Here is a 21,015-nt window from a genome sequence, read left to right on the forward strand (position 1 = left end):
TTCCTTGACCACTGGTCATCTTGATGACAATCGCAATATACCTTTATTAAAGTACTCGTTGAGATCTACCGTTAGAGCTATTGGCATAATCTGTGTGATTTTTCTATCGCCTGTTATAAACGACGATGTATAACATGTCGGTGCAACATGGTTACGATGCGTGTTAGGCCGACATGGTCATCTCCTGCTTGACCTATGGTCGCCAAAATTTAAAAAAATTATTTTTACCTTAATTGAATTTTTCTGTCTCAGACTGCCAATTTTCAAAACTGTAGTCCCATCCCTTCTGGTACCCGGCTTTCCTGGGTTAACCGAAATTGTAGGTCCCCTGTATTTTAGTAGTCTGCCTTTCTGGTCGCAGACTGCGGGCTGGCTGCCCGTGCCACATTTTTCGGTCGCAAGCATCGGCACAAAAGCTGTAGGTAGCAGACGGGTTTCTGTGGAATTTACTCGGGATTCGGGAAGACCATGCGGCACATACTAATTAGTAATTACTTCTACCTGTGGCTGTGTTCAGTAACTTTGTATTGCTTGTGTATTAAATTTCATTTTCCGCGCACCAAATTTTGAATTAATCTATCAGTTATTATTAACTACCATTTATTTACTGCAACAACTTTCCGTTACTTTCGGCAGCCTTTAAGTGCTTATCATACTACTTAATCATTTGCATTCGTCACCACTTACTCGCGCTCGAAATCTCTTTCTTCCGATTTATTAGATCACAAAGTAGAAAAAACGATTAGCATTATACTTCACAATTTAATTATACTCCGAAAGCCCGAAACCAATAACAGAAACAAATTCAAACAATTGACCGTACATCGCGATTGAGCACTAGAACCCATATGTCTGCTGTGAAAATTATTAAGTATTGTTATTATTTTGACAACCCCGTATAAAGGGGAAAAACTTGGAAGACTCTCTTAGCGCAACGCTGCTGTGAAAAGACGAAGCCACCTAAAAGACTTGACCGGTGTAAGCAAAAACACGTTGAGAAACGAATTCTTCGATGGTCTAACCACGAGTCTCGGTCATATTCTTGACGCTTCTTCTTAGCCGCAATATTTCAGATTTACCGACTTCAGCGTGATCATAGTACTCCCTCGTAATCCAGTCAGAACCCGTCTTTAACCATAATCCACCCTTCAGATGACGAAATCCCCGTAGGTCTGTTAGTACCTCTTCTCTCGAGCACTTCTCCGGCATGACGAGGTCCACATCCGCCAGGACCAACTTCCGACACACTGCGCGCCATGACCAAACAGGCTGCCGCTCTCGTGGCGGGGGTTCAGGCCGCACATCCCGATACTCCGCGCTCATGTGTGTCAGAACAATCACCGGCACCGTGACCTGCATGGCGTTCAGAATGGCGGCCACCTCGGGCACGATGTTTTCATAACGGATCCAACGCGCACAATGGGAAACTGTTAGCACACGCACGTTGGTGGCAGTGCTGAAGGTCTTGTAGAGCGCCCAGGCGAGTGCAATTCGCATACCCGGCGACGCTCCATCAAATTCGATGCGGACAGAGGGAGAACACGTGATGATGGAGTCCCAGCCATGGCAGACGCGGCGACACCTTGTACGTCTTTCCGCGCAGAGATATCCAAGTATTTCCGTCAGGAGTTCAGGGGGCAGATGCGATAATGCAGTAGTGCTCAAGCAGTCATTTTCGCTATCCTAAATCGAGAAACACTGCAAACATTGATCAGTGCGGCTGAAATAAAATGTCAAAAGAAATTTCTCAGCAAGAGAAATTAAAATATTGCAACTTTCAAATATTGGGTAAACGTGTGCAATTTTCTATGATATTTATAATAAGCTGTAGAGCGGATGATTAAATTAAACAAAAATAATCTTTACCAGTAGCCCTGATTGCAAAACCGTCGAATTGCACATTAGATCTAATCATTTCCACTCTACAATAGTGCAGACAGGCAGAGCAGCACTGTATTGTACAGTTTATAATAAATATAGATATAAAAAAATACAACTGAAAAAAATGAACAGTACGTTAGTAACAGTACAGTACTGTTACTACTGTACTGTAAGTACTGTACGTTTTTCAACGTACGAATGTACGTTTTTTTCAGTGTATCTGAACAAGAGCGGCACCTAGGAATTTCGTATAACACAGTAATACCTGAACAACAGTAATACCTGCATATGAATATAACAATTATTATATCTGAACATTAAAAATAAATGTATTCATAGGAGTTCCTCGAATTTTAAGCCGCGGCGCACCTTTGTTTGGGAAAAGATTTCGCTTGGGTTGTTATTTTTCGTTTTCTGTTGCTTTTCTCCGCTGTCTTCCTGATCATATTCTCTCACACGTTTCTGCCGTCTTTTTTGATGGTAACCGAATAAAAAGTCCATCTTCCGCAGCACTTTCAACTGGCGACAACAACAAAGTTTCATTATAAATATTACGTACTACGAACCCGAAACTTCGCAACAACACGCATTGCACAAACTTATATAGATATGCTTTAATTAATTTTATATTCTATATTTCGTATCAAACTATCAACAGCATGGTACAGTCATGGCAAAGCCGCTCGGCGTGCTCGCAATCGCTTGAACGAAAACAATAAGGTAAACAACAAGTTTTACTAATTTTTCACTAACTTTGTCACTTACACAATCTTCTTCGGCAATCTCACGTTTATATTTCGAAGACGTTATGTAATGAGTAATTAGCTGCACGTCAGGCAGCACTTCAATCCGAACAAACATCGTGTTCGTCAGTTTACTCCATGTGTCCCGAAATCCTGGTGTCTCCGCCAATTGGCATATCCCAGGATAAAACTTCGTCTCAAGTCGATATTTCCGAAAATGGAGATTCTGCCGGGGAAATTTATCGTGGAAGCGCGACGAGCGTGCGACGCGTAGTGCCTTGTCTGTCAGGGAACATTCCGTCGCCACCTGGATTCTATGAGTATCCACGAATTCCACACTTGGTTCTCCATCGATAACCACTTTCACAAGAGAGTGGGCGTGCATGTAGCCCTCTCCCAGACTGTGATCATCGACTTGCACAAGCAACCGGCCAGGATACCAGCACCATGGCTGATCTGAGCTGCGCTGATGGAGGACTTGCACAGCTTGTCCGATGGCTGGCTTACGACTGCCAAAGTGCATTCCGTATGGGAACTCCTGTTGAAAGGCCACACAGCTGGTAAGGGGAACACGCTCATCGTGATGGCCATCGTAGCCAAAATCCACAATGAGATCGCCCCCGTCCTCCACCAAATCTACGATTACTCCGTGACGAACCAGTCCGTTCCCGTCCCTTACGTCCACGACACCATAACGCCAGATATGCTTCCTAAACATATTGCTGACGGATCTTTCTGCTCTACTACCAAATTGCTCTCACATCTGAAAACAAGAAATTATGTTTCTTCACGATTGTCAGAATGCTGAAACATGTCAGCAGGGGTGTGAAATTATAAACAGAAACAAAATAAGCGTGAGAAAGTCTGAATAAATCTGAAGTCTGAAGTCAAACGCCAAAAATCGGAAAGGCCCTGAAAGGCGGCTGTGTGTGCAACCCCAGAGGTGGCAGTTTTTCAATCACTGACTACCGCCTCCATGCGCTGGTCTGGAATCGTAACGTCACTGGAAAACACTGGTCGACCGTTGGTCACTGGAAATACAACGTTGCTGCCAGCCGGTTGGTGGTTACCTTGACCCGCTTAAAGAGTCATTCTTTTAATTTCTTTGCTTACCAATCTGCATTTTTTCCACTTTCAAGTTTGCCAAAGAAATACTGTACTGTACCATTTTTGATTGTGCATCCATTCTTAAAATGTTTTTTGGAAGGAGTCGCATTTTGCATACTTCAGAAGTATGAATAATTGCATTATTTGCATGTAAACGAACGAGCATGTATTGTACTGGGTCCTCGTGTTACAATAAAATTTTGGAACCTTGACTTACCGAGCAACTGCACGCAACAGCTTCCAAACCAAACCGATCTTTGCCTTAGTGATAAATGATAATGGTATAATTGTAATTACAATGTTCAAACACAACATTTGGCGTCATGGTGTCGTGGATGTGAAGGACGACGACGGATTAGTTCGTCACGGAATGATTATTGATATGGTGGAAGATGGAGGGGATCTCACTGTCGATTTCGACTATCCCGATCACCACGCTGACCGTGTTCCCATCAGCAGCTGTGTAGCGCTAAGAAAAAGTCGAAATTTTTACTGTAAACAGACTGATATTGTGATCCTTATCCAATTGAATCGAGACCAGCCGTGGTACTGGTATCCTGGAAAGCTTCTTGTCCCAGTCACTGATTTTGATGGTTTGGGTCATTTTCGTCATGCTTTGGTAGAAATTACCATTAATGGGAAGACAGTACAAGAATTCATCAAATGCGATGAAATACAAGCAGCTCGTGAGTGGGTCCCTCTTACGATGAAATCACAGGTCACAGGTCGGTCGAAACGATTTTGTGACAAATTTCCTAAACGAAATCTGTATTTGCGTAAATACCGGACGACACTCGCTTATCAGCCAGCTTCAGCGGAAGAGATCAAGCAACCAGAATTTGGGGATCTATGGAATCGTACGACCGAATCTATTTTAGTTCATGCTGATGTGATGGATGGTGCACTGAGTGTTGTCTATATTTCGTGGGAGGAACCGCTGGACGCGACAAAACATGTACAACGCAGTAACGCATGGCGTACTGCCAAAATGCATTTTTGCTATTTGCTGTTAAGAGAAGATAGTGCTATAGATCCAGACGATTTATTGTTAAGAGAAGATAGTGCTATAGATCCAGACATCCAGTTAAATTTAAATCTTCCCACGCTCGTCATGAGTGATCTTGACAAGTGACTTTCCACAGAGGAACGAACAATCCCTCTATGAGCTTTCATTTGCGTCCGTAAGCTTAACCAATCAGAAATTGGGAAGCTTCCGGTGAGCAAAAAAGTCCCCACCTGCCAGGGGCTCGAGAATTCTGAGCACTTTATTCCATACACTGCCGGTGCGGATATGTTTAATAAGAAAAACTTGGCCTTTCGTTCTACTAATTAAGGAAGTTGCGAAAGGGCATTCTATGTACTTTGAATTGGCTACAGTGTTCAAATCGATAATCTATCGCTTCGAGACCCGCTTTTTGAGGCTCCGTTGATGTCAGAGATATTTATTTCATCTTGTGCTTTTAGAGGAAAAAACTTGCCCGAATGGAACAGGAACTACGGAATTATCACAAGAAAGGTCAAGGGAAACGCAAGAGGGAGATTGACGACTGGAGCTCAAAGCGTACAGGAAGTGTACACGACGTTGAAATTGTAAAGCATGATACCAGAGCCAAATTAAATAAAACGCACGCAAAATGCGATGCGGCAGAAGGACAGCAAACCTTTTCTCTTATGCCACCGAGGAATATTATCACCCAGAATATCTCCCTGCAGCCGGTTAGACTACGCTTCCGCATGCACATCCCCCGTTTTTTCCCTTTGCATAAGGCACGTTATTGTTTTCTTCTGCAGACCGTGGATGCGGGCTGCTTGGGGACTGATATCCCTTGGTCTTATTTGCCGCTGGAACTCGTATTCGAAACATTGTCCTACTTTTCCATTGACAAACAGATGCTATTGCGTCGGGTGTGCCGTAGCTGGACCACTGTATCTTCCGTTGTTTTTACACACTTCTACGTCGAAGTTGATCCTGCCACGCGCTGTCCGCAGTCCAGGCTAGCCATGGCACTGCATAAGACCGTGCGGTCAAGCACGAAAGTGCTGCTCATCACCGCCCCTGCACAACTCCGGCAGACGGGAAAATGTTCCTTGAACGTAATATACACTGTAGCGGAAATGCTGGCGGGCATGCAGATCCGTGTGCCGGTTATCATCCTGTCGCATGTAGGCGCCTATTACTCGGGTCTGTTGATGACTGTCGAGTCGGACAGGCACAATCTGCTGCCTTGGCGCGCTGTCTGTCAGCAACTGATGCTGCGTGAAGTGGAGGTGAAATTATCGTCGTGGGAGATGTCGAAAAAACTGGACATGCTGGGTAAACTACAAGCTTTCCACAAAATGACGGAAATTAGCTGGTCTCCGCCATATTGCGATGTTTTACGCGTGGTCAAAAGTTCCATGTTTACAACTCCACCCCATTGCACTTACAGTTAAATATTATAAATGCCGGGAAATACGTTTCTCTTATCGTTAGTACGGCAGTATATAAGAGTATGATGAACCGATAGCATTCTTCTGTTTTGTTTAAATTGCATATTTTTGTATGGAAGCTGGATAATTGCAGGGGAACATCGGAGCGTGATTGTAGACTGGAAGTATTCTAGGGAACTAAGCAGGAAGCTCTTCTGTCTTTTGATGTTTATTCAAACCAAACACATACGGGAAATTGTACTAGTACTTAGCAGTTCCAGTAACTTATGCGACCCCAACCTGATATTTAATGTCCTTGAAGTTTAAATGAAGATAACTCGGATGTGCGCGTTTATCTTTGCTGTCGCAAGTTTTAGCACTTTACTCGAATATTGTACGTGTAGACTGTACAGTGTACAGATGCAGTCTGTACTCGTAATCATAATTCGTATCCAGCTTTTGATCAGGTTAAAAATGTGGCTATTATTTCATCACTGTGTGCTGTGTAGTGTGTACGAGTACATATTTCTTCGTTGTTGGACCATGCGCGAGTTACATATGCCCCTTCACTAATTCCGTCTGTGCTCACTCAGTAACTCTAATTTATAAGGGTCTTAATAATATTGCTTGCTGTTTGGATAAGTATTTCCATGCACCACTTTTTAAATTCAGTTATCTACAAAACCTGAAGTAATCATCATCGATAAGTCGCTAGCTTCGTTCATGCATGACATACCCATGGCCACTGGCCATCGCCCATATAAACGCAGTCAGCACCCATGTTTACTCGTGCACGCAGGATCGAGAAACTGCATGGATGGGTAATGTAGTAAGTACTGCAGGACAACCCCAACAACGCTTTTCATTATGGTGTCTTGTGCACCCTCAAGTCCCGATCCACCATAAAATAGTATAACTACTGTCGGCTCCCTGATGCGCGTTGATGCGCTTCCGGTTCAGTGACTTCCGGTTGTGCCACACCCGCATCGAGGTGGCGGTGTGGTAAATTCTATATGTTTTATATGTTTTACCCATGGTGGTGATACCTCCATAAATAAAATTTAACGACAACTACCAACGGAGTTCCATAAAGTCCCCAAACATGTTTAAAAAAGACGTCTGGCGCTACGGCGTCGTTGACGTCCAGGACGACAATGGACTCATTCGTCACGGAAAGATAGCCGATTTAGTGGAAGACGGTGGAGATCTGATTGTAAACTTCGGGTATCCTGGCCATTATGCTGAACGTATCCCACTGAGCCGTTGTGTCGCATTTACCAATAATGACTACCGCCGTGGCCTTACTGGTGTTGATGTGCAGTTTTTAAGTCAGCGCAGTCCCGATCAGCCGTGGTGTTGGTATCCTGCAAAGCTCCTGGCCCGGGTGAATGATATGTACTCCTACGTCGTCGTCCAAGTGGATGTAGATGGACAGTCTACGTTTGCGTTTGTGGATTACGACAGAATCCGCGTGACAGAAGAAGTGTGTTCCTTGGCGGATAAGGCGGCGTTAGGCGCACAGGGAGTGCGGTTCTACGATACCTTCCCTATCCAACATCTGTCTTTTTATAAGCAGCACGTTGAGTTGGGCGCGTATCCCGAAGTACTGGTTATCGCGGGAAGACGCGGGTTTCGTGATATGTGGAATCGTTTAACACATACCATGTTTGTTTGTATTGAAGTTCAGCCGCCGCAGGAGATAGCACTGCATTATGTTATTGCGTGCAAGCGCAAACTTGCCATTACCTCGGAGAAATGTGTAAGAGGCTCTTCAATTTTGCTGTTACTTAATTTCAGGTTTATCCCCGCTTGTGTATGTATGTCATCAGCGTATGTCCTATGGTCAATACGCCCCTCATTGCACACCTTAAAGTGATCTGTAAGTTTTAAAGCGATTTGGTTTAAACTTAAACCAACTAGCCAACATATTCGAAATTTAAAGTGTTCTTTTTAAGTTAATGGAGCTGTCTGGGTTACGAAGATAAGAATGATACAGATTACAGAACATCCATGACTTTGCACGCAGCAACAGTCTAAAAGCTGAAATAATAATTGTAGCGGCTCGATCAAGTGGCACCACAGAGTTCGTGTACGGGAAAGCAGCACACATGCAGCGTATGCATGCCCATGCGCTCGCAACATGAGCAGTGCACACTTTGCAAGTGCTGATTTCTCGTACACAGACTCTGTGGTGCCACTTGATCGAGCCGCTACAGTAACGCACTTTAATTAACTTACAGAGCATTTTAATGTGCGCAGCGAGAGGGCCTTTTGACTCATTATCGGAAATATTATTCTTTGGATTAAATTTCTGTACTGTGAAGAATGTGAATTTTTGTTTTCTAGAAAGAGCATCTGGGCCGTGCAGCCTCCTTACTGGATTATTATTATAGAAAACGTGAGATTCGAATTGACGCGTGCCTCAAAGACGAAAATCGACGTCGAAAACGACTGAAACTGACAGCCGAAACCGGAAGTGCGAATAGTTCTCTCCGTATCAGACACCGCCGTCAAAGTTCGCAATCCCTCAAGGCAAGGAAGTATCAATAATCAGGATTGTTAGTTTCAGTTCGGCACCGCGATATTTCGCCGAGGTCGTCACACTAGCCACCAACAAATAGCAACTTTTGAGCTGTCTTATTGAAGTAATATTATGATACAGTATGATTTTATACCGTAACCTTAGGAAATTACAAAAATCATGTGGTCTGCTAGCCTGCTACCCATTAACCAATGGCGCCTTGTGGCGGTACGATCTTCAGCGTACACGTATCAGGAGCATAATAAAAGTTAAGAGACAAGAGCAAGAATATGATTGTCAGTGTTGTCACAGTCAGGTATTTTCAAAAACTCCAAGTCTAGAAATTCCATGGTGGATTGGTGGGCAATTGCACATTTTCGGATGTTTCCGGTTCAATTAGCAGCAATCAATCTGCACTGCTGCACTCCATTTGCAAGGTTTTAGCAACAGTAATTGCTCGGCTCTACCCTCTTAGACGAATATAATACTTGTCCACCCTCGATTTTTACCATATTTTACAGACTTGTAATGATTATGTAGAATACAGAGTATGATGGTGGATCTAGGAAGAATCCACGGACAGAGACAGAAACGGAATCTATCCTGTAGAGTGAGCAGTGTTGTATACTACGAGTTATGCGGAAACGCAAGACACCCGACAATCAACTGCACACTTTATCCCATTCATATGTCACTACAGAAGCTCCCGCAGCAGAATGCTGCGGGGCCAAAAGAGCAGCAAGTTACTCAGACGACGATGGCTAGCAACTGAAGAATCTACCAGATTGAAGATCTGGTAGATGAAGAAATTCAACATCAGAATACAGCAAAACAACTTAGCGCCCGCACTGGTGCGGGCGTACGGGGAGGCCACTCCTCCTCACAAGAGCATACTAGTTTCCTATTTGGTAACAGTACGCTATTGTACTCTGTATTACAGTGAATACTGGGAAGTATACTGTACTTGAACAAATTTCAGAATATCCTTTCGTTTTTCAATACTTTACGCACGCTGAATTACTTTCTGACCACATTTGACGAGTCCGGAAAAACCAAAAGTTGATTACTTTTTGGGCGGCAAGATCGTACGAATACAAAGACATCCTTTCCCACCTGTATGTGCAGAACTAATTTAAATGCAGTACTTGATTAATTTATTTTCTTCTTATTATACACCAAAAGTATGATACGGTAATACATTTTATTATGTAGCTTGTACAAGCTCTAATTTCAGAGACTTGTTTCTGGAGACGCCAGTGATGAGACTCTGCTATTGTGGTATCTCCCGCTGGAAGTGTTATCGGAAACATTATCGTATCTCGTTGTGGAAAGAAAAGCGATGTGTCGGCGCGTATGCCGCGACTGGAACGCTCTCGTCGTCCATGCGCCATCGGTTCTGATTACATGGGATCCGTTGTCTACCCACATGCAGACAACTGTAGCGTGGATGTTGTATGGAGTTGCGAGAACTTGGTCAACTTCCATTCGATCGCTGATACTTACCGTTCCTTCGCGGGACCGCTCCCGGCGTACCCGCCGTAATCAACTTGTACACGTCGTACAAGAAATGCTCACAGCCCTCCGGATAAGAACGCAGATAATTCTTCTGTCATATATTACGGATACCGACAACGTCGATTCCCTACCTCCGTTTCAACCAAAAAATCAATCACCATGGATCCGTCTCTGTCGAAAGTTGTTGTTGGTGGAAGTGGAGATGATGTTACCACGAAACGGTTCCAGAGATGGCGTTCTGACAGGTTTTTATGGCAATATCGAGGGTTTTTTGTTGCCGGCTGCGAATGACTGGCACCGAGATATGTTGCGGATAACCAGAGGCAGTCTCCAGCTCCTGACCGAGACATAGTGCTTACGCTAGGGGTCAGCGAAAAAGGACTTCCTGTAGTAGTCGTCCTCTTTATCCATATGCTGGTGTGAACTCAGTGCGGTATCGTTTGCTGGGGGATTTCGAATTTCGATCACAGAAGGTCTAACGTTTTTAACGCACCCGTCGTTATCAAGGAAAATGCACACCGACGCCGCCCATCGGCGTGATTCAATGCATGTATAATACTCGTAATCACTTTACAGTTCGCTGTTCTGGGTGTGTCTCTAGAAACACTGTTTTGTTCCTTTTACCTCCGATACCAAACTAACAATGTCAGAAGTATTAGGTAGAGAAAAGCTCAAATTTTTGTACATGTTATATAATTCACACGGTACATAAATGTTGGAAATCACGGTGACCGCATATCATCTTAAATATTAATTATCTCAGCAGTCGTGTAGGATTCCGTAAAATTTATGTGCTTATACGGATTCTACGGAATAGGTGCCTGTACATACAACGATAATTTCGCACTGAACTTCAATCCGGCGTTTTGGTGCTGGTCTGCAACTGCACTTTCACATTTGCAGACAGTACTTCCGGTTGAGCGACACCCGCACAAAGGTTACAGTTACAGTCGCCAATGGCTCCCTAGAGTAGCCAGGTGGACCATGCATACTTGGTCCACACGCTAACAGTTGTAAAGCATACTAACATTATTATTATGTAAGCATGTGGATTATGCCTTGACAGCCTAGTAGACATCAATCACATGATGTACTAATAGTGGTGATATGGCACTAATGGCAGGTGCATAAACAAAATTCGATGACGATTTTTAGGTACTTTAACTTCCAGAAACCCAGAATATGTTTAAAAAAGACATCTGGCGATATGGCGTCGTGGACGTCCTGGACGACAATGGAATTATTCGTCATGGCATGATAATAGATTTAGTTGAAGACGGTGGCGATTTCATTGTGGACTTTGGGTACACTGGCCACCATGCTGATCGTATCCCACTGAGCAGTTGTGTCGCCTTCACGAATGACGACTACTTTCGTGCTGGCGTTGATGTGCAGTTTTTAAATCAGCGAAGTTTCGATCAGCCGTGGTGTTGGTATCCTGCTAAAGCCCTTGTCCGGGTGAGCGATCGCAGGAGGTACAAGCAAACGTTGTACAACTACGCCCTGTTGGAAGTAGATGTCGACGGGCTGCCCACTTTGGCATTCGTAGATTGCGACCGAATTCGAGTGTCAAAGGACAGGTGTGCCCTGACAGAGAAAGCACTAATGAGCACTGGACGAGGACAGTTCTACGATAAGTTTCCAAACGCACAGTTGTATTTTTCTAAGCGGTGCGTGGAGGTTGGTTGGTTTCCCGACATGCTACCTATCGCGGAGAAGCGAGGATTTCGGGAAATGTGGAATCATTTAACCCACACCATGTTTGTTCGCATTGAAGTACAGCCGCGTGAAATAACGGTGCATTACGTTTTTGCGTCAAAGCGCAATCGTATCATGGACGCAGAAAAATGTGTAAGGTTTTGTTAATTTGGCCCATATACGTACTCTGTACAGATATGTGTTGTCGTGAATTCCCATCGCGGCCAGTAACACAAATTCGAGTGCCTATGGGCTATGGTAGGTATTTGCGAACTGTGAAAAATGAGTAATTATTTTCCAGAAAGAATATTTGGGCCGCGTAAATTCCATACTGAATTTTCACCACAGGAAACGCGAGATTCTAATTGAACTGTACAAAAACACCAAGCGACGTAAACAGCAGAAACGGACTGTGGGTGGTGACGCCGGAAATAATCCTCTCCGTGTCAAACGCCGCCGTCAGAACGCGCAATCTCTCAGGGTAATAATTAAACAAGATTTTCAGTTGCAGACCGCTGTCGATATGTTGTTTAATTTTTGTTATTCGACTTTCGAATTTTCGTCGCTTCACGGGATACGCTAGCAAGATGTTTTACTACGGCTACATATAAATTGGAAAGTTTTTGCATCGAGCGCAGATAACAGTTTTTGCATCGAGCGCAGTGAGGCATCGGCAAAGCGCACACATTTTCTGTCGCTACGCAAAGCGTGGTTTAAGGCTTTTATAAAATTTCTCCAAATCCTTTACGACCGTTTACCAAGGCGTACGTACTAGAGCTTGCTCAGTACAAATGTTATGCTTTATGGTAACCAAACACACAGCTTTGATTCATGTATTATGTATTACTGTATTTGCATTTTATACTTCTAGGGACTAGGCTCTGCAGATGCCAGTGATGATTTGTTGCGTTATTTGCCGCTGGAAGTTTTAACGGAAACCTTGTCGTATCTCACTGTGGAAAGAAAAGCGATGTGCCGACGTGTCTGTCGAGACTGGGATGCATTAGTCGTCCATTCGCGGTCTGCTCTGGTTCAAGTGGACCCGTTGTCTCAGTATCTTCGACCTACGGTGGCGTGGATGTTGTATGGAACAGCGAGGACCTGGTCCACTTCCATCAGAACTCTGATATTTGCCGCCACACATCCGCACCGCTGTTTTTTTGCCGGCGATGACCTGATACCTATCGTTAAGGAAATGCTGACAGCATTGCGGATTAAAGTGCACATAATGCTTCTGTCACATATTACGGAAGCTGATTATTACGAATTCCTACCACCATTCCAATCAGAAACACCACCGCCGTGGTCGCCGATCTGTCGAAAGTTGCTCCTGGCGCATGTGATCCTGATCAAACCGCGCGACTCTAGATACACCAAAGAAACCGTGTCAGCGGTTTTTCAGAGGTGTGGCAATATGGATGGATTCTGGTTGAAGCCTAAGGATGAGCGGAGCCCCGATAAACTGCGAATTAACAGAAGCACCATTTGCTTGACCGGGACGTAACGGAAGTGTATTCCAGTGAGTTTCCGGCTTCCTTTGTTTGGTAACGCTTAACAGAACACTACAAAATGCCGCACCAAGCGTAGAATATGCTTGATAGGCATCTTATACGTACATACATTACCTATGCTTAAAAATTATTACTGTAAAGAATACACATGCCTTCAAGGAAGTGGACTAGGTTGAAAATGAACCGCAACGTACCTATGATTGATTGGGGGGACCGTGGACGCCGGTAATGTTCGTATTTCTGATACTAAAAAACAAACAATGGAACCAGTAATAAACGACAATCTTTATTTTATTTCACCACGTGTTCTGCATTGGTATACACTATACAGTGTCAGTGCTGTCGGGTCGAAGAACTGATTAAATTAATGGCTACGTGATTAGAGTTTGTAGCGTCATCTCATGTTCGGATAATGGGCTCAACGGTTGCACGCACAACTGTACACACTGCACAGTAAAACTTACACACAAAAATTGAAATCACTGAATTGCTGAAAGCTCAATATGTATACAGACTTTGCTGAAACAATGGTATTGGTGAAATATCCTCAGATGAACGTCCGATGCCTACCTATCAAAATAATTAAAATCTTCCTCTCATGCTCACAACGATGAGGCACATTTCCGTTACGCAATTTACCGTAGAAGTATTGCAAAAAGCAGAGCTGACTTGCAAAGTAAAGTACAGAACAACGGCAGATGGCCGGGGCCTCCAGCTACTGTACTTCCGGGCCTGCTGCCACAGCCTGAGGGTGCGGTACAACGGTTTGTACTTCCAGATGTTCCTATAATATGGAATAATATACTGTATTTCATCACCAGATCTTTCTGCTAAATTAGCACTTATACTTTTAGAACAAACAACCAGTGTTTTGCTTTTGATATATAAATATAAGTAGATGTCCAATATACAAATACATTTTTGTACTTGAACTTCTTATCACTACGCTGACTCCACTGTGGACCTTAACCGTGCAAGACCGCAGAAGCCAACAAATCGCTCCAAGCCTTTCCAGGTCTTGCCGCGCAGGGGACCCTAGACGGGGTTGTGGAAAAACGGGAACGGCAAGGAAGAATGAAAGAACAAACAACGAAGCACAAAAAATGATAAAAAGAGGCTGTAGAATAGATTTTATCGTTTAGGTTGGGTAATTCCAATTTCTATCTCATGGTTACAAACTTACAATTAAAATTTTTGAATTTCCCGAGATCTCGTAGGTAGATCAATGGGCAAACCACGGAACTGCTGATAGAAAACATATCCGCGTGCCCAAAAGACTCCAAATGTTGCACAAATGCGGGTATTACACCCGCCATTTTGGAAGTTTGGCCTTAAGGTGATTATTATGCCTGTTTTACTTACATTCCAAAAAAAAACGATTGAAGCCACAACAAAAGCCACAACATACTATCTGTACTGCACATATTGCAAGAACACTTACTAAATCCATCAAGTACAAAACACATACTGCTGCACATTTTGCAAGAAGACTTGCACAATCCATTAAGTCACAATATACTGCTGCATATATCGCAAGAAGACTTGTAAAATCGTAAGAAAATTATTAAGGTTTAACGAGCCAAAAAAATTAAGGCCTTCAGAGTTCCACTCTAGCTGCGATCCGTCCTTCAAACAACGGCAGAGTATCATTGTCATTCTTCACTTCCTTCCATATGGTTCCAGCACCCGCCACCGCTTCCCGGATATAGTACCTGTGCACATGACCTCTGATACAGTAACAGTTTTTTTTACCATAAACTCTGATTCAAGGGGCACTGTACATATGGCGTTAATATTTTTTAGATCGTTCCCTTTACATATACGGACGATATACGGGCATGATATACCGTGTATACTGTATATTAATATACAAGTTTTAGGGTAAGCATCCACTGTTCGAGCTTCGGACTAATTACCTTGTCACTGGTCCAACATTCATATTCGCGGGTAGTAGGCTCTTGAAACTCTTCCGACAGTTCGGTCCTGTCATCTTAGCCGCGAAAAACTCCCCGTTGTCTATTTTCCACACCACCGTGAAGCTTTCTTCCATGACGCTGCTGTTTAACTTAATTTTTGTATGATCACGATAAAACGCCTCGTTATCGTTGCCAATTCCTACTCTAGCTTTCAAATGCTAATTTACCGTTATGCTACAAAAAACTAGTAAAATAAGAAGTGTTCCTTTCATTTATCGAAGTATATACTTCAAAGTGGAAATAGTAGTTTTCACAAAGCGAGCGTTCAGCATTCCAAAACAGTAATTGTTTTTGGAAGCAGCTGAAACCCCGCAAATAGCTGGTGTGCTTAAACTGCGCCCCCATAGGCGGCTGTCAAGGATAACAACAGGTGTCTGTAACTTCGAAGCAAAATAGGGACTCTTCAATTCCTCATATTAGTCATTTATAATAATAGCATAGAAAATTATAATTTTCTATGATAATACTAATAGTATGCGAGTGGTAGTAAGTGCTTCTATCTGTACAGGGCGCTGGACAATGATGTACTTCCGGTCCTCTTCGTTGGTACATTTCCGGCTGTGCGACACCCGCGTAGAGGTGGTGATGTAATGAAAAACATCAGTTCATTTCGGAATTCGGACTTATTTCGGCAGGCTCGCCCGCTTGGGCACCCCATAAACAAAATTTAATTTACGGCACTTGCACCAGCTAACGGCCAATCCCATCAAAAGGCCCCGAACATGTTTAAAAAAGACGTCTGGTGTTACGCCGCCGTGGACGTCCAGGACGACAATGGACTCATTCGTCATGGAATGGTGATCGACTTAATCGAAGACGGTGGGGATTTGATTGTGGACTTCGGGTACACTGGCCATCATGCTGAGCGCATCCCATTGAGCCGCTGTGTCGCATTCACCAATAACGACTACCGTCGTAGTCGTGTTGATATTGCTGTGCAGTTTTTAAGCCAGCGCAATCCCGATCAGCCCTGGTGTTGGCATCCTGCTAAGCTGGTGGTCCGAGTGAGCGATGTGTACTCCTACGCCTTGGTCGAAGTGGATATCGATGGACAGTCCACTCGGGTATTCGTCGATGGTGACAGAATTCGAGTGACAGTAGAAGTGTGCCCCCTGATGCAGAAAGCGATGCTAGGCGCAGGCACACAACGAACGCGTTTCTATGATAAGTTCCCCAAAAGGCAGCTTCATTTCCATAAGCGACGCGTCGAGTTAGGTTGGTATCCCGACGTATTGGCCGTGGCGAGAAAACTAGGATTTCGGGAAGCGTGGAATCGATTGACAAACACCATGTTTGTTCATTTTGAAGCACAGCAGCACCAGATTATTCTCCATTACATATCTGCATTGAAGCGCCAGTATGTCATGGACGCAGCAAAATGTGTAAGGCATAGATATTAATTAACCCTTATGACTTAGAGTTGCAGTTTAATGGGACACGTCGCGTGTAACAAAATGTAGATATGCTTGTGATTTATGTGTCTGCGAAAATATGTGTATGTAAACCTTTGTTTTCTAGAAAGAGTATCTGGACCACATAAAACGCTCATTGGATTACAAGCATAGGAAACGAGAGATTCGAATCGATGCATGCCGCCAAAGTGAAAAACAATGTAAACGGCAAAAAATGACGGCTGATGCCGGAAGTGGTATAAGGCGCAGCCACCGTTATAATGCACAATCGCTTCAGGTAGTAAAAAGTAATGATTTTTAGCTGGTTGCAGGATCTGGCGACTCAAAATTGTTGTCCATGTAGATCATCGCATTTTTTATCTGCTGAATCGAAAATTCAGTACTTTTCGGCATGCTTTCGTCAATTTCTTATATCTTATACCTTGCTCTTGTTTTAGGGACTGACTTCTGGAGATGCCAGCGATGAGACTACGTTACGTTATCTCCCACTGGAAGTCTTATCAGAAGCATTGTCATATCTCGTTGTAGAGAGAAAAGTTATGTGCGTCTGCCGGGACTGGGATGCACTTGTCATCCATTCGCGGTCCGCCCTTATTGAACTGGAACCGCTGTCTACCCACATTAATACCACACTGGCATGGATGCTGTATGGAACAGCGGTGACTTGGTCAATATCCATCCGATGGCTGATAGTTACCATTCCCCGTCGGCACCGCTGCCGGTTCGTCAGCCGGCATCTTGTACCCGTTGTACACAAACTGTTAATCGCGTTGCGGATCAAAGCGTCGATTATTCTCCTGTCATATATGAAAGGTGCCGGTTATGACGATTTCCTGCCCCCATTCCACTCCGAACAAGTACAATCACCGTGGTTCCCGATTTGTAAGAAGTTGCTACTGGTGGTAGTGGAGCTATCGTTACCGAGTAACTGCTACAAAGCTGACGTCGTCACGGCATTTCGAAACTTTGGCAGTTTGTATGGGGTCTGGGTGGCGGATAAATGGGGCGACGAGTTTCTGCAAATTACCCAAAGCATCTTGTTTACTACCGATGCGAAGCGCTCCACGGGCAAGGGTCGACAATGACGTGTCCTTCGTTAATTTTATGTACAGAAGGGGAATCTGACAGGGTTTTCAGCGAAAACTTCCCCGCCGTTTGCGTGTTTTTATTTTTAACACGAATAATGCATGTAAACATTGTAAAGTTCACGTGTTATTAGGAAAATATGAGTCCAACGTTTATGCACAACGGAATTAACACGTTCTGGTAGTAATGCCGGCGCTTGTACTTTTGCAAACGCTACCACTCGCCTGCTACCATTTTTACTCGGTACAAGTGCACACCGATTTTGTTCTTTTCGCTTTCCACTCATTCCTATGAGCAAAGACTAAGAAAGGTTTTTTCAGAAAATATGTACAGCAAGTTCTCCTCTTCAGTAAGTTCAGTATTAAAGAACACTTACGATTAGTAATTCTGCAATGCCCGAAGAGGTTGGTATTGCTAGTACGTATTGTACACGCTATTAATTAAAATAATATGACGTTTCTTATCGCGATATGTAAATTTTACGACAGGATTTTACATAACACAACCGAATGCGGAGACAATATACGCATATAGACTAATATATGTAACTGTATATATATATGTAACTGTTTTCTATATATGTAACTGGTACTTTGTGCGACTTGGTACCGGAAGCAGAAACAGTTATTTTCACAAAAAATTTACAGACCCTCGAACAAACAATTTTAAATTAGCCGTGGCGGTTGTGTAACAAGGGGAAAACATTCGGTGATCTTGTTTATAACAAGTAAAAGTTTGCCTAGTGACCGGAAGAGGAGGAAATCCAGAATAAGTTCTGTACTGTACGAAATAAATTACGGCCATTAGGTGTACCGTGTACAGATACATAATAAAATAGCAACGCGGTAATAATAACCAGTATGTAATATCTGCAATTCTATGAAACAACACGCCTCTACTATGCTTCCCGATTCCGGCAGCTGCGCATAACGCAGCTGCCTTCTCTGGGTCTGAATAGGAAGCCGCTACCGGAAAAACTCTGCCGGGTAGCTTGAGATTCTGAGTAATATTACTCAGAACTTCAAACTACCACTGGATCGGACGCCGCGTCAAATTCGGCCCACTAAACTATCGCGCTTTCGCCCCACGGCCCATATATATCTCAAAGGCGGTCGGAGCAAATTGGTATCTCGGAGTCAGCCTGATATAGCTTTAATTTACTTGGAATACCGGCTGGATTATCGGTGGAGATTGAGGAGGAGGTCCTGTATATATTTGTAGTATGGTTGCACAATTCTGACGAAACCGCATATGTACGAATAAGAACAGAGGAACAGAAATAGGCACAAGTATTCGGGCACGATTCTTTGTGAATGATGTCATAAGTTGACTCATAACGTCATGTCCATACCGATATCGATTATTATGATATAACGTGCCCTAGTCTTTTTTGGGTTTATTTTCATGATTCATGATGTCATATTGGATAATTTAGATTCCTAGTTCTGAATTGTTTATATAAGCCAGGGAGACGGCGTCCTGCTTTAACCATTACGATTTTCCTTCTAATTTGTTTCCGGTTTACTGTTTTCATTACCATTTGATCTCTATTGAAACACAACTAATTCTGGAACGTTAAGCAAAAAATATTGGTGGAAATGTCGTACAGATTAATGCTCTCTGTTGCTGACTTGTTGGCTACCTGTTGCAGTTGGAGATGGCACTGTCGGATACCACAATCAACCGTCTGCTGGTTGAACTGACCAACATGACCAAGGAAACTGGCCGGAACCACGGCGTCGTATTTTGGGAGATGTTTGAAAATCATGTGGAAGCTCTTACCGGAACCATCGTTGGACCTGCCGGAACAGTTTATGAAGGTGGCAATTTCCTGCTGGATATCGAAGTCCCGGAAGACTATCCCCAGCGACCACCGATACTTCGCTTCATGACCAAAATCTGGCATCCCAACGTGTGCCCCATCACTGGAAAGTTGCATCCCGGCTTCTACAGAACATGGTGCGAAAGTATGACGATTAGGACGCTGCTAATGGGTGCTCGTCGTTTGCTCCGTTCACCGGTACTACAGATACATTTCACGTGTTTTATACTGCACTGCTTTATAACAATTTTTAACTTTTTAATTTTTTTTAGAGATTTTTAGAGCGCAGATTTTTAATTTGTTTCGTTAACCATTTGCCTAGCTCCTTGAGGATCCTTCCAATGCCGTTCTAACGTGCCAGTTTGTAAATAAACGGGACCAATTTGATCTTACGGCCCGGTACTGGCTGCGAGTGTACGCTAACGATAACGCCACCAGCACGGAGTACACGGAAATGGACAACAAAGTTGCACAGCTGGTGGAGACGGGATGCTGCGATGAGATGGCGGCACGGAATGCACTAGCGTTCGTGGAATGGGATGTCGAACGTGCCTTTGAAAATTTGTGGGATAGCTCTCAACTGGAGGATCGGGATCAGGAATTATCCGCCATCCAGGATGCGTTCACGTTCAAGTGACCTGAGAGATATGGTTATGCGCTAGTTCTCCGTAGTTGAGCAATCGAAAGGACTTATGCTTTGATTCCATGGATCGTGATATACGGTGTTAGAGGTGCTCTACATGTCTTGTACCAATGTTCCTGTCAGACATTGTCCAGCGAGTGGCAGTATTGTATTCAGTGTAAAGATACGATCAAATGAGAATTCTCAGTGTTATGGACTATTCATTTTGTTAGCATACTCGTATATATAATATTGTGTTTTGTTTAGATGTGGAATTTGCTTTACTTCTTAATTGTTTTGTTTCTCTCAACATTATCGGTAGTTTTCTTTAACCCTCACGAAGACGTATATAATGTGGCTGCGTTGTCGAAATGTAAAAGTATCCAAAGAAAATTAATCGCAGATTCGATACGCGTACGATTGGGTGCATTTTGAGATCTCGATATTTGTAATTTAATTTCTTACTCGAGCTATTATGAGCGTTTTTTCGCAAGCTAGCAAAGGTCACACTGACGATAAATACCGGCTATTGTCTTCCTTGATTCTCTGGCATTTCTAAAATTCAGTCTTGCACTCGCTGGAGGACCGCTTGTTCCCCTTCCCTAATTTTTGCACCAAACCTTGCTCCGTTCTTTGTACGCCCTTGTCATGCCGTGAGTTACGTTGTCGCGTTTGATCGCTTGGGAGGAATGTTAACCTGTGTCATCCCAAC

General features: G+C 43.6%; 5 protein-coding genes across 7 annotated transcripts; 4 read left to right on the forward strand and 1 right to left on the reverse strand.

The window, feature by feature from the left end:
* Positions 1-786: 786 nt before the first annotated feature.
* On the reverse strand, positions 787-3,880 carry LOC129595420 (uncharacterized). Its single transcript, XM_055492425.1, has 4 exons — positions 3,738-3,880; positions 2,647-3,387; positions 2,251-2,400; positions 787-1,683 (listed from the first exon to the last, which is right to left on the reverse strand). Exons 2-4 carry the CDS (start codon positions 3,340-3,342, stop codon positions 1,018-1,020), a joined length of 1,512 nt encoding a protein of 503 aa, XP_055348400.1. The 5' UTR covers positions 3,343-3,387; positions 3,738-3,880; the 3' UTR covers positions 787-1,017.
* A 690-nt stretch (positions 3,881-4,570) lies between these two features.
* LOC129595430 (uncharacterized) lies at positions 4,571-6,387 on the forward strand. Of its 2 annotated transcripts, none has more exons than XM_055492438.1 (3): positions 4,571-4,686; positions 5,196-5,447; positions 5,523-6,387. In XM_055492438.1, exons 1-3 carry the CDS (start codon positions 4,624-4,626, stop codon positions 6,162-6,164), a joined length of 957 nt encoding a protein of 318 aa, XP_055348413.1. In that variant the 5' UTR covers positions 4,571-4,623; the 3' UTR covers positions 6,165-6,387. The 2 variants fall into 2 exon arrangements, with proteins under 2 accessions (XP_055348413.1, XP_055348414.1); XM_055492439.1 differs by having other exon boundaries at positions 5,196-5,321.
* A 5,201-nt stretch (positions 6,388-11,588) lies between these two features.
* LOC129595428 (uncharacterized) lies at positions 11,589-13,427 on the forward strand. Of its 2 annotated transcripts, none has more exons than XR_008691315.1 (3): positions 11,589-12,027; positions 12,223-12,355; positions 12,746-13,427. XR_008691315.1 is itself a non-coding variant. In XM_055492436.1 (3 exons), exons 1-3 carry the CDS (start codon positions 11,782-11,784, stop codon positions 13,376-13,378), a joined length of 1,059 nt encoding a protein of 352 aa, XP_055348411.1. In that variant the 5' UTR covers positions 11,589-11,781; the 3' UTR covers positions 13,379-13,427. The 2 variants fall into 2 exon arrangements, 1 of the variants encoding a protein (XP_055348411.1); XM_055492436.1 differs by having other exon boundaries at positions 12,176-12,355.
* Positions 13,428-16,005: 2,578 nt separating this feature from the next.
* Positions 16,006-17,862, forward strand: LOC129595423 (uncharacterized). Its single transcript, XM_055492428.1, has 3 exons — positions 16,006-16,743; positions 16,880-17,050; positions 17,211-17,862. Exons 1-3 carry the CDS (start codon positions 16,084-16,086, stop codon positions 17,856-17,858), a joined length of 1,479 nt encoding a protein of 492 aa, XP_055348403.1. The 5' UTR covers positions 16,006-16,083; the 3' UTR covers positions 17,859-17,862.
* A 1,142-nt stretch (positions 17,863-19,004) lies between these two features.
* On the forward strand, positions 19,005-20,467 carry LOC129595432 (ubiquitin-conjugating enzyme E2-22 kDa-like). The gene is made up of 3 exons (XM_055492441.1): positions 19,005-19,061; positions 19,511-19,879; positions 20,004-20,467. The coding sequence occupies exons 2-3, from the start codon at positions 19,517-19,519 to the stop codon at positions 20,316-20,318; spliced, it is 678 nt and encodes a 225-aa protein (XP_055348416.1). The 5' UTR covers positions 19,005-19,061; positions 19,511-19,516; the 3' UTR covers positions 20,319-20,467.
* Positions 20,468-21,015: the final 548 nt, after the last annotated feature.

This window comes from Paramacrobiotus metropolitanus, unplaced genomic scaffold, assembly GCF_019649055.1.
Source record: "Paramacrobiotus metropolitanus isolate TYO unplaced genomic scaffold, Prichtersi_v1.0 Parri_scaffold0000077, whole genome shotgun sequence".
NCBI classification, from domain to species: Eukaryota; Metazoa; Tardigrada; class Eutardigrada; order Parachela; family Macrobiotidae; genus Paramacrobiotus; species Paramacrobiotus metropolitanus.